Raw genomic sequence first — 10,532 nt, 5'->3', positions numbered from 1 at the left:
GACAACTTAGTAAACATCTCATATAAGTGCCGGCATCAAGGGGGGGGGGCATTGCCCCCCCTAGCGAGTCGCCACGCCCCCCCCCCCCCCTACACACGCTCCAGCACCCACCACCACAGGCTCCAAAATATTAATTTTTATATCTAATTATTTTTCAGATATTAAACATGTAAACATTCACGAAATTAATAAAGGGCGGTTTCAAATATTTTTGTCATATTATAAATTCACCTGAAATAATGTAGGCTAGTTGGTGCTGATTGGTTGTTGCTTTGGTGCGGCATTTGACTTTCGCGCGGAAAATATGATAAAATACAATTTTCAGCCGCCAGCGGTCACATTAGGGTAGCGATCCATTCAACTGAGCAGTCTCTTTTCATAAGGGTGTGTAATTCAAGAGAACGATTCATTCAACGGTAAGCTGTTCCTGCGTTCAATCTGAACAAAATATTGCGCTGCGTTTGCGTTTTATGCATCACAAGGGATGCATATGAAAGGTGCTTGTTTACTTTTCATTAGTCCTGTGTTCTTAGGGTTTGCATGACAGTGTAGGGGGCTGTTATGATGACTGACCGCTTGTCTGGGTCTGTTTTTGTTGTTGATGGCAGCTAACGTTAACATCGCTGGGAATCCTGTGACCAACGGAAGTCACGAAAAATTGTCAACTTCTAGTGTCGCTCATATGAATATACACTCACCTAAAGGATTATTAGGAACACCATACTAATACGGTGTTTGACCCCCTTTCGCCTTTAGAACTGCCTTAATTCTACGTGGCATTGATTCAACAAGGTGCTGAAAGCATTCTTTAGAAATGTTGGCCCATATTGATAGGATAGCATCTTGCAGTTGATGGAGATTTGTGGGATGCACATCCAGGGCACGAAGCTCCCGTTCCACCACATCCCAAAGATGCTCTATTGGGTTGAGATCTGGTGACTGTGGGGGCCATTGTAGTACAGTGAACTCATTGTCATGTTCAAGAAACCAATTTGAAATGATTAGAGCTTTGTGACATGGTGCATTATCCTGCTGGAAGTAGCCATCAGAGGATGGGTACATTGTGGTCATAAAGGGATGGACATGGTCAGAAACAATGCTCAGGTAGGCCGTGGCATTTAAACAATGCCCAATTGGCACTAAGGGGCCTAAAGTATGCCAAGAAAACATCCCCCACACCATTACACCACCACCAGCAGCCTGCACAGTGGTAACAAGGCATGATGGATCCATGTTCTCATTCTGTTTACGCCAAATTCTGACTCTACCATTTGAATGTCTCAACAGAAATCGAGACTCATCAGACCAGGCAACATTTTTCCAGTCTTCAACTGTCCAATTTTGGTGAGCTCATGCAAATTGTAGCCTCCTTTTCCTATTTGTAGTGGAGATGAGTGGTACCTGGTGGGGTCTTCTGCTGTTGTAGCCCATCCGCCTCAAGGTTGTGCGTGTTGTGGCTTCACAAATGCTTTGCTGCATACCTCGGTTGTAACGAGTGGTTATTTCAGTCAAAGTTGCTCTTCTATCAGCTTGAATCAGTCGGCCCATTCTCCTCTGACCTCTAGCATCAACAAGGCATTTTCGCCCACAGGACTGCCGCATACTGGATGTTTTTCCCTTTGCACACCATTCTTTGTAAACCCTAGAAATGGTTGTGCGTGAAAATCCCAGTAACTGAGCAGATTGTGAAATACTCAGACCGGCCCGTCTGGCACCAACAACCATGCCACGCTCAAAATTGCTTAAATCACCTTTCTTTCCCATTCTGACATTCAGTTTGGAGTTCATGAGATTGTCTTGACCAGGACCACACCCCTAAATGCATTGAAGCAACTGCCATGTGATTGGTTGATTAGATAATTGCATTAATGAGAAATTGAACAGGTGTTCCTAATAATCCTTTAGGTGAGTGTAGTTCACGATCGATAGTGCCCCCCATAGTCAGTTAAATGCCAGCCCGGTAGATCCGCTCTGGCGCCGGCCCTTTCTCATATAATTAATAAGCCAATATTTTATTGTTCTATAAATCAAATGTGTGGATAATTATTAAACCGTTTATACCTCCCTATTGAGCCTATAGTATAACCTTCATGGTAATCTACTAACTTACCTGTTACAGATGGTTAAAAGGAGTACAAATTAGCATCTGAGCCAGATGGAGGAAATCGAGCTAATCAACCGGATTGTCCAGTCTAAACATGACTAGCTAGACTAGATTGTTAACGTTAACTGAACCCTTCCTGAATAAGTCAGTAATTTTCAAACATTATTCAGCTTTTATTTTCCTCAAACTCTCCCATCAGATGGGACACAGATGATGACTGATCCCCATTTTGGTTCAAGTGGTTTAACCATCAGTACTTTTTTAATAAATTAATTGACAACATTTATTTTCAGCTGCTCTGGGGGGTGTGGGGGGACTCAGCCTAGGGCACCAGAACACCCAAGGCCAACCCTGCCTTTCATTATCTTGGTAAATTACCCTTTTGGGCAGGACAGAGTGTCATAAAGCTACAGTGGGAGGGGTTTTCATTTCTTGTGCAATGATTCCTCTTTAAAACACACTTGTGAGTCTGTCCATTAGCAGTGAGGCATCTGTGACTGAATAACGCAAGTTTTTAAAGCTCCTCCAAACTGAGAAGTAAGTGAATATTTACTCTTCACAACAAAATGTATGAAGTGACCTAGAATAATATGAGATTTAGAGAATCATCCTATGAATCCTGCTCCGTCACTGTCTGACTGAATTATAGCTTTTTGCAATCTTGCCTATGCACCAGCATAATATTAATTCTGCCACTAATGCCAGTTGTGGGAAACCTCAGGTGGCATCTGTAAATTGCACCTGCATTAAACAGTCCGTGGACTGACATTTAAATGACTTCTGAATGAACAAATGTAGGCTGATTTCTATAATTAGACATTTCGTTTTTTTGTTGCAATACTAAAAAAAAAAATGGGGAAGTCAATGCAAGTGTAATGGTCTGCAGTCAGTAGCGTAAGACTTTTTTTGTGGACCTCTCCTCATTCCCTGTAAGCAGGTCCTACAACTTACTGGGAAATCTGGGGATTGGCACTCCAGCCACTGGAAGAATCTCACTCTGGTCAATTCGGACTTGTGTGGTGCCGAGGTATCACCCACTGCACGACTGCACTCAGGTTCTCTTCCCAGTGGTGGTTTGTCGTGTGGTGGGTGCGCCCCCCCCAGTGCACGCACTTACCTCACCCCTCTCTCTCCTCATTTATTTTGTCATAGGAGTGTAGTACTTCTGTTCTTTATAGTACTGAACCGAAGAGGAATTAATGTCGTAATGTTTGTAAAATATGAATATTTCTCTTATTTTATCTTATTTTATACATTTTAACAGCAGTCTGAAATGACTTCTCCTATGAAGAGCCTTTCATTAGACTACGAAAGGTTCCACAAGTGCTTCCGGATTTCCCGTCAGGTGGCTTCGGAGCATCAAGTTATGTATAAATTCATTCGTGAGAGTCTTCCTGGCATCCTTGCAAGGTAAAATCGTACCCAGTAATTTGAATGTAAAATATAAAGTATTTTTAGGTAAAGGAAGAGGATCTATTTTTGTAAAATATTGTACTGAGAGTGTGGCAGGATTGTGCACCACTCAGAATTGAATTGAAAATGGCCCTGAAATTACAATTTTCAGTTTCACTTATAAAAGAAATAATTTAACTGTAATTTTGTGTACCATGGTGGATCTTCTCATACTGTAGTAAAAGTCGAGTGTCTCCATTTGTCATATCTTGCTTTTGCTATAGCACCATGGTTGTACTGAAGGACTGAACGTATTGCTCTATACATAAGAAAATAACTGGGAGCAACAACATGAAATAACAACATGAAATTATTTTTGTCACGTAAACTTTCATTTGCTTTCAATTATAGTACTGTGCGGTATAAACGATATACGATATAAATGTTTTGTTCTTGACATTCAGCTGACTTCTTAGGACTTGCCTTATATATATATGATTTGCTTATGCCGCCCTACCGCAGAAATTTCCCCTCTTCGCCCGAAAAAAATGACGTAATCAAGTCACGTCAAATAATAAATTATTTGTTATTTATATGATTTATATAAAAAGTATTTATATGATTATTGCTGCACCTGGCAGCAGAGTCCTGCACGGGTATGATTTTGACAAACCGCACCTGCCCCATTTAAACCCGTATCCGAACCGTTATCCGACAGAAATAAAATAAAATTCCGCACCCAATCCAACCCGCTATAAATAAATACCGACACCCGACCCGCACCCGAATGAAAATCAGTCAGATAGCCAAAATTAAAGACAAAAGTTTATTGCCACAACAAACGACAAGGCATAACCAAATGTAAATATTGCTTAATAACAGCCTAATAATAAGCAAAACAAACGGTAGTAGCCTACCTCCAAACTCAAATAATGTCTGATATTGCCATGCCCACACATAGCCTTACCAGCTTACAATCAAATGTGTTCATAAAACTAATATTTTAGTGACACACAAAAACATCCTGCATTCAAGATAAGACGTAAAATCCATATCAGTCTATGCCTGCACGCGCATAACACCTGTTATCTCTCTCACTTTCATTTTAAAAAAACGCATGCGATCTCCTGCAGTTGTTCGAAACGGATGCTGAGGAGTTGAAAAGAAAACTAGCAAGCCTAGAATTTAAAGTTGTGGCCAATAACTACGAAAGAGGATTAGGGCCACCATGAAAATATTATTTGAATTCTGACTTTTTTTCTAAACTCAGAATTCTGAGATTAAAGTCAGAATTCTGAGAAAAAAGTCAGAATTCTAAAGTCAAATAATATTTTTATGGTGGCCCTAATCCTCTTCCGTAGTTACTGAGTGATTGTTAACATTAACTGACCCCTAAGCAGGGATATGCAAGCCAATAGTTTACATGAGATTCATTTTATGGTTACACACTAACACACGCATGGATTCCACAGTAAACATGACACAGTTACAAGATTTGGTATTTACAACATAAATACACATATTAATGTACACTATTTACAGATCACATGATGCGCTGCAAGGCATGCTGCTAAACGGCATAACTGGTCCTGTTGACCAACTCTGTGGCATCATAAAAAAGGATAGAGTGAAACAATCCTAACAATGGTTTTGTGTATTCCACAGCACTTTGGAGGGCAAGACTACCTTTGATGTTGTTTCACTTGGGAGTGGTACAGGTATGACGTTCTCAACAGCAGATGCAAATACAAATCACTTGGTTGTACAGGCTGTTGTTGTATAAAAGAATGGTTATAAAAGCTCATCTCTATGAACAAGGATTATGCTGATAGTTGAAATTTGAGCAATAGTGGTCACGAATCAACGTTTCACATTTATTGGCCTAATGCATTTGCTTTGAGTAAGTATTTGCTGAACAGCATAGATGGCATCCACAGGAATTATCTGGGCTCCATAGCTGAATCTGGATTTTGATCTTGCAGGAGAGGTGGACCTGGAGATACTTTCACAGCTGAGTAAGGTTTTACCAGATGTGAAGGTGGGCTGTGACATGGTGGAACCCAGTGAGCCGATGCTGGAGAAATGCAAGGGTACTAGGACTTCAAATACTCACACTCATATCATGCATTTCATTGGGTTTAGTCAATGCATTTTACTGTTTAATTTGGTCATAATTAATAGAATTGGCCCCCATTAATCATCATATAACATGTTACATTTATATTACAAAAGTAAAACATTGTTTTGTCTTGTACAGAACTTGTGTCAAGAACTCCCAGCTTGGACGATGTAAACTTCACGTGGAATCAGATGACTGCCTCTGAGTTTGAGAAGCACTGGCGAGACAGCCAGCCAGAGAAGAAAGTAGACTTCATTCATATGATTCAGGTGAACATGTCTGCAGGTCACTTTGCTGTGTTAATAAATGGGAGCAGAGTGAAGCTTCATTCAACAGACAGAAAGTGTTGTTTATGAAGATTACAGCTTTTAACCAAAAAGTTATCACTTTAAGTACCAGGATTTGCCCTGCTGTTGCAACTGTAATTACATATTCACCTGTATAAATATATTTAAAGTAATTTCAATTTGAATCAACTGCAATGATACAACGACCCAGGTACTGTTGGTAAGCCCACAATTAAAGGTGCTTCTTTAGATCAAGGGCACCTCCAGATGGAAAGCATGCAGAACTTTCCCAGTGACTATAACAAAACCACTTAAGGGGTTACACCTAACTGATTGACACCACAAGTATCCCTATATGTAACTAGGCGTGATCCTACTATGATGTCATCACCTGGGTATTTCAGAAGGTCGCAGATAACAGTTTGAAGCTCAGACCCAGTGATGCAGAGTGTTCAAGTCTGCGACGGGGGAATACGTGTAATAGCCAGCACTTTTATCGCAGAGCTGGATATATCTAACACACTCCACCAAGGACAATGTAACACCCTAAACATTATCTTTCTAAGTACACAATTATGTTCCTTAAGTGGCTTTGGTTGCCTGTTTGAGTTTTATTGTACTGCGATGCCCACATACTGCAGTGAAAATTGGTGATATTCTGCCTGCTTCTATGACAGGTTACCAGGGGCGTAGCACCAAATTTTGGGCCCTATGCACAAACAGTGCCCATGCCCCCCCCAAAAAAAAACAGCCTGATCACACAAGACTTCACTGGAATTTAGTTTTATTTGTAGAATGATTAAAAGATTAAAAGCTATAACAGGAAATGTCACCAAAGGTAGCCTAACATCATAGGCCTGCATGAAAATTGAACACTTTTGAAACGGTTTCACCGCTGCGTTGTTCATCAAATTACCATGCGAATGCGATTTCAATACGCGGAAGTGCGGCTGTTTAGAATGTGAATAGCGATGGTCACGCGAAGGCGGTACTACACGCCCCCCATGCAGGTAAAACAAAGAAAGGTGACATGGTTTAATTTTTGCCGATTTAACCTAATTTTAAAAACTTTAAATACCTCCGACAATGGACGTTTTGAAAAGAAGACAGATTACAGATTTAGCCAGCGTTTTTTCCATGATTCTACACGAACATTTCAGCGAGATATAAAGTGACGATGCCGTGGAACCCAGGGGGTTAAGCAAACAAAAAAAAAATATTTAGACTTATCTAGACTACATCATGTTAAGCTATGTGTAATTTCGCAGTGGTATTTAAGTGTTTAATAATCACAGTTCATTTAATGTAGGCTATTTGCTTTCACATTTGGGCTCACCTTTCTTGGGAAAAAAATTTGTAAGCAGTTGCTTTCCCTCATTTCTTTTTTGAAAACCGGATTTAGCTTTCTTTGGCATCATCTTCCAGCACGGATTCAGCAGAATGACCGCTAAATTAAATGCGCCTAGTTAAAAAGCCCGGTGAAGACTAAACCATTGCAAGGGGTGAGGGTGTTTGTCCTCAGGCACTGTAAGCTAGGACACAATTCAATCCGTCAACCGATTTATTTTCCCACAAAAATTACATTTACAATAGTTAGCAACATTTATTGTGATCTTTCAATAATATTAATATTTAAAGGAAAATAAAATTCCAGATTCCTTAGGGGCCCTCCCCCTACATGGGGCCCTGGTAACTCAGTCCCCTCTCCCCCCCCACTAGGACGCCCCTGCAGGTTACCAAGTGTTCTGGATAATAAGCTTTGTGTTTAGCGGTAAATGGCACCTCGATTCTGTATTTGTATGTGACTCTGCACACATAATCCTCACTGTAGACGTCATTAACAGTTACTGAAGTTTGTATTTAGAGTAGAAGCTTCCTGTCACCATTCTGCACACTCCAGTTCCTGCTGGCTGACACATCCACCACTAGAAAATCGAAATTGTCACTGTTGTCTTATGGGCTCCACCACTAGAAAACTGAAATATTCTCGTCTTATAGGCCTGAAAAGCTGCTCTCCCTTGATGTGGATTTTGAGTGTTAACCCATCAATGTGCATTTTTATTTTGACCCTCAGATGCTGTATTACGAAGTCGATCCCGCTGCCGCTGTCTCATTTTACCGGAGTCTCTTGAATAAAGATGGAAAACTTCTCATCATGCTTAATTCTGGTAATTAATTGTTTAGCATTGTGTGAAACTACAAAATGAGAGTTTTCAATTGTATGTTAGCCCTGCATATTGAAATTAATGTGGGATTAATAAGTGGACTAAACGGGAAGGATAGTGGTAGGAAACAGAGGACAGGATTGTTGGGGACACACACTCCCTGGTGCCCGAATTCAATGGGACGTACGCTTCACTGCTTTCTGTTTCAGGGGAGTGTGGCTGGAGCAAGCTGTGGAGCATTTATGGGAATGAGCTGTATCGCAGGGAATTGAAGCTGACTCTCACTGCGGCAGACATCAAGCGCAACCTAACTGCCGAAGGAATCAGTTTTGAAGCCTTTGTGTTGCCTTCGACAATCGACATCACAGACTGCTTCATCCCCGGTGACGAGAAGGGGGAACTGGTACTGGATTGGCTCACCTCAGTGGTGGACTTCAGACGTACTGCTCCTCCAGAGCTGAAAGCCGGCGTGATGGACCTCCTGCGCAGCCCCGACTTCACCACTGAGGTGGATGGGAGAGCCTTATTCAGTTGTAATCTGGAGGTTTTGGTTCTAGGCCAGTAAGTGTGGAAGACAAGGAGGGATGGCAATAGAGTGACATGACCTTCTTATTCATGAGTAAACCAATCAAACATACATACATATATTGTGAAGTGGATTGATTTGATTCATTTACCAAATATTAAGAGATTGCACTGATTAAAGGGGTGCTTACACTTACAATAAAATACTGCTAAGATTGATAAAATAGGCATATAGTCTGCCGAAGTCTGCTAAACAAAGAGTGAAAAGAAAAAAGGTGAGGCCAATAGAAGGACAAGGACAGTCTGGAAATAACATGCTGGGTTTGAGACATGTGACGCAAAAGATCCAAGTATTTGGAAAAACTGAGAAGCATTGCAAAATATGCTTAGAGTCAGAATACTTCATCATTCCGGAGGAAAATCTTTGTAGTTAGGGCAGTTAAGTCAAGAGGTGATGCTGCGTGTATGTTGACCTTTGAGAAGTACCAAAATAGTTGGGGAGCCAATATTATATTAGCTGAAGTAAACAGCTTAATTGCTAATGGGAAAACAAAAAATGGTATGGAGGTGAAATAATTTCTGACCACTGAAAATGAAGTGTATGAATATATGTCACTAGAACTTATGTAACCTGTAATCATTTGCAATGGAGTTGAGCCACTCAGAGAGAAATCTTAGGTGTGACTCCATCTGCAGAAAGCAAATAAACTAACCTAAAATTCAAAGAAACTCTCCACCTGTCTGCTGTTTGATATTTGTTTATTGTAAACCTGTTGAGATTTGATTTGCCACCACATTAGATGCCCGGCATCTTACCAAATGTTCATTGCTTTTATATTCATATATATTTGTATACAGAACAACTATGACACCTTATAAATGAAATCTGACTGAACTTGACTGAACTCATTATATAATGTATTGTGAGCCAGTATAATGTACAGCATTGGCGTAGGTCTGAGGCATCTTCTTCCCATGGTGATCAGTCCCCATTCCCAGATTAAAGAGACCTTTGTCAACCCAGAGATATACACTATATGGACAAAAGTATTGTTGGAACACCTGGCCATTACACCGACAAGAACTTTTATGACACCCCACTCTAAATGCACAGGCATCACTATGGGGTTGGTCCCCCCTTTGCAGCTATAACAGCTGCCACTCATCTAGGAAGGCTTTGAAGTGTGTCTGTGGGAATTTTTGCCTGTTCATCTGAAACAGCAGTTGTGAGGTCATGCACTGATGTTGGACATGAAGGCCTGGCTCACAATCTGCATTCGACTTCACCCCAAAGGTGTTTGGCTCTGTGCAGGTTCATCCACACCAAACTCATCCAACCACATCTTTATGGACCTTGCTTCATGCACTGGGGTGCTGGAACAGAAAAGGGCCTTCCCCAAACAGTTCCCACAGAGTTGAAAGCATGGAATTGTCCAAGATGTCTTGGCATGCTGAGACATTAAGAATTCCCTTCACTGGAACTAAGGGGTCTAGCTCAACCCCTGAAAAACAACCCCATACCATTATCCCTCCTCCAGTTGGCACAATGCAGTCAGGCAGGTAACGTTCTCCTGGCATCTGCTAAACCCAGACTCGTCCATCAGACTGCCAGACAGAGAAGTGTGATTCATCGATCTACAAAACACGTTTCCACTGCTCCAGAGATCATTGGCGACTTTTACTCACATTGCACCTCAGCACTCAGCAATCTCGCTCCGTTTCTTAAGTCTCTGTTGATGTGAGCAGAAGGTGTTAACATGAAAATAAGCAAGCCAGTCAATTGTCAAATGTATGTTTCTTTGATAAAATGAAGAGAGTCTTCTTTAATGCAGCCATACGACAAGCATGTAATCGACCTGAAGCAAAGCAGTTTTAGGCCTGGCCAGTACTTGGACGGGAGACCAACTAGAAAAGCTGGGTTGCTGCTGGAAGAGATGTTG

The 10,532-nt window shown here is 41.1% G+C and overlaps 1 protein-coding gene across 2 annotated transcripts; it reads left to right on the top strand.

The window, feature by feature from the left end:
• The first annotated feature begins 2,532 nt into the window (after nucleotides 1–2,532).
• LOC111834438 (histamine N-methyltransferase-like) lies at nucleotides 2,533–9,321 on the top strand. 2 transcript variants are annotated; one of them, XM_023793739.2, is made up of 8 exons: nucleotides 2,569–2,641; nucleotides 3,042–3,131; nucleotides 3,369–3,514; nucleotides 5,162–5,214; nucleotides 5,479–5,586; nucleotides 5,754–5,884; nucleotides 7,977–8,070; nucleotides 8,277–9,321. In XM_023793739.2, exons 3-8 carry the CDS (start codon nucleotides 3,378–3,380, stop codon nucleotides 8,630–8,632), a joined length of 879 nt encoding a protein of 292 aa, XP_023649507.1. In that variant the 5' UTR covers nucleotides 2,569–2,641; nucleotides 3,042–3,131; nucleotides 3,369–3,377; the 3' UTR covers nucleotides 8,633–9,321. The 2 variants fall into 2 exon arrangements, with proteins under 2 accessions (XP_023649506.1, XP_023649507.1); XM_023793738.2 differs by lacking the exon at nucleotides 3,042–3,131 and having other exon boundaries at nucleotides 2,533–2,641.
• The last annotated feature ends 1,211 nt before the right edge of the window (nucleotides 9,322–10,532 follow it).

Source organism: Paramormyrops kingsleyae, chromosome 1 (assembly GCF_048594095.1).
Source record: "Paramormyrops kingsleyae isolate MSU_618 chromosome 1, PKINGS_0.4, whole genome shotgun sequence".
NCBI lineage: Eukaryota > Metazoa > Chordata > Actinopteri > Osteoglossiformes > Mormyridae > Paramormyrops > Paramormyrops kingsleyae.
Note: the sequence above shows the minus strand (reverse complement) of the source record. Positions and strands in the feature narration are given on the sequence as shown.

Bases quoted from the DNA above. Each gene is read 5' to 3' on its own strand.
- LOC111834438 (XM_023793738.2), top strand. From the start codon at position 3,378: ATGACTTCTCCTATGAAGAGCCTTTCATTAGACTACGAAAGGTTCCAC. The intron at 5,587-5,753 runs GTACTAGGACTT...TGTCTTGTACAG, and splicing joins GATGCTGGAGAAATGCAAGG to AACTTGTGTCAAGAACTCCC. The intron at 8,071-8,276 runs GTAATTAATTGT...TTTCTGTTTCAG, and splicing joins TCTCATCATGCTTAATTCTG to GGGAGTGTGGCTGGAGCAAG.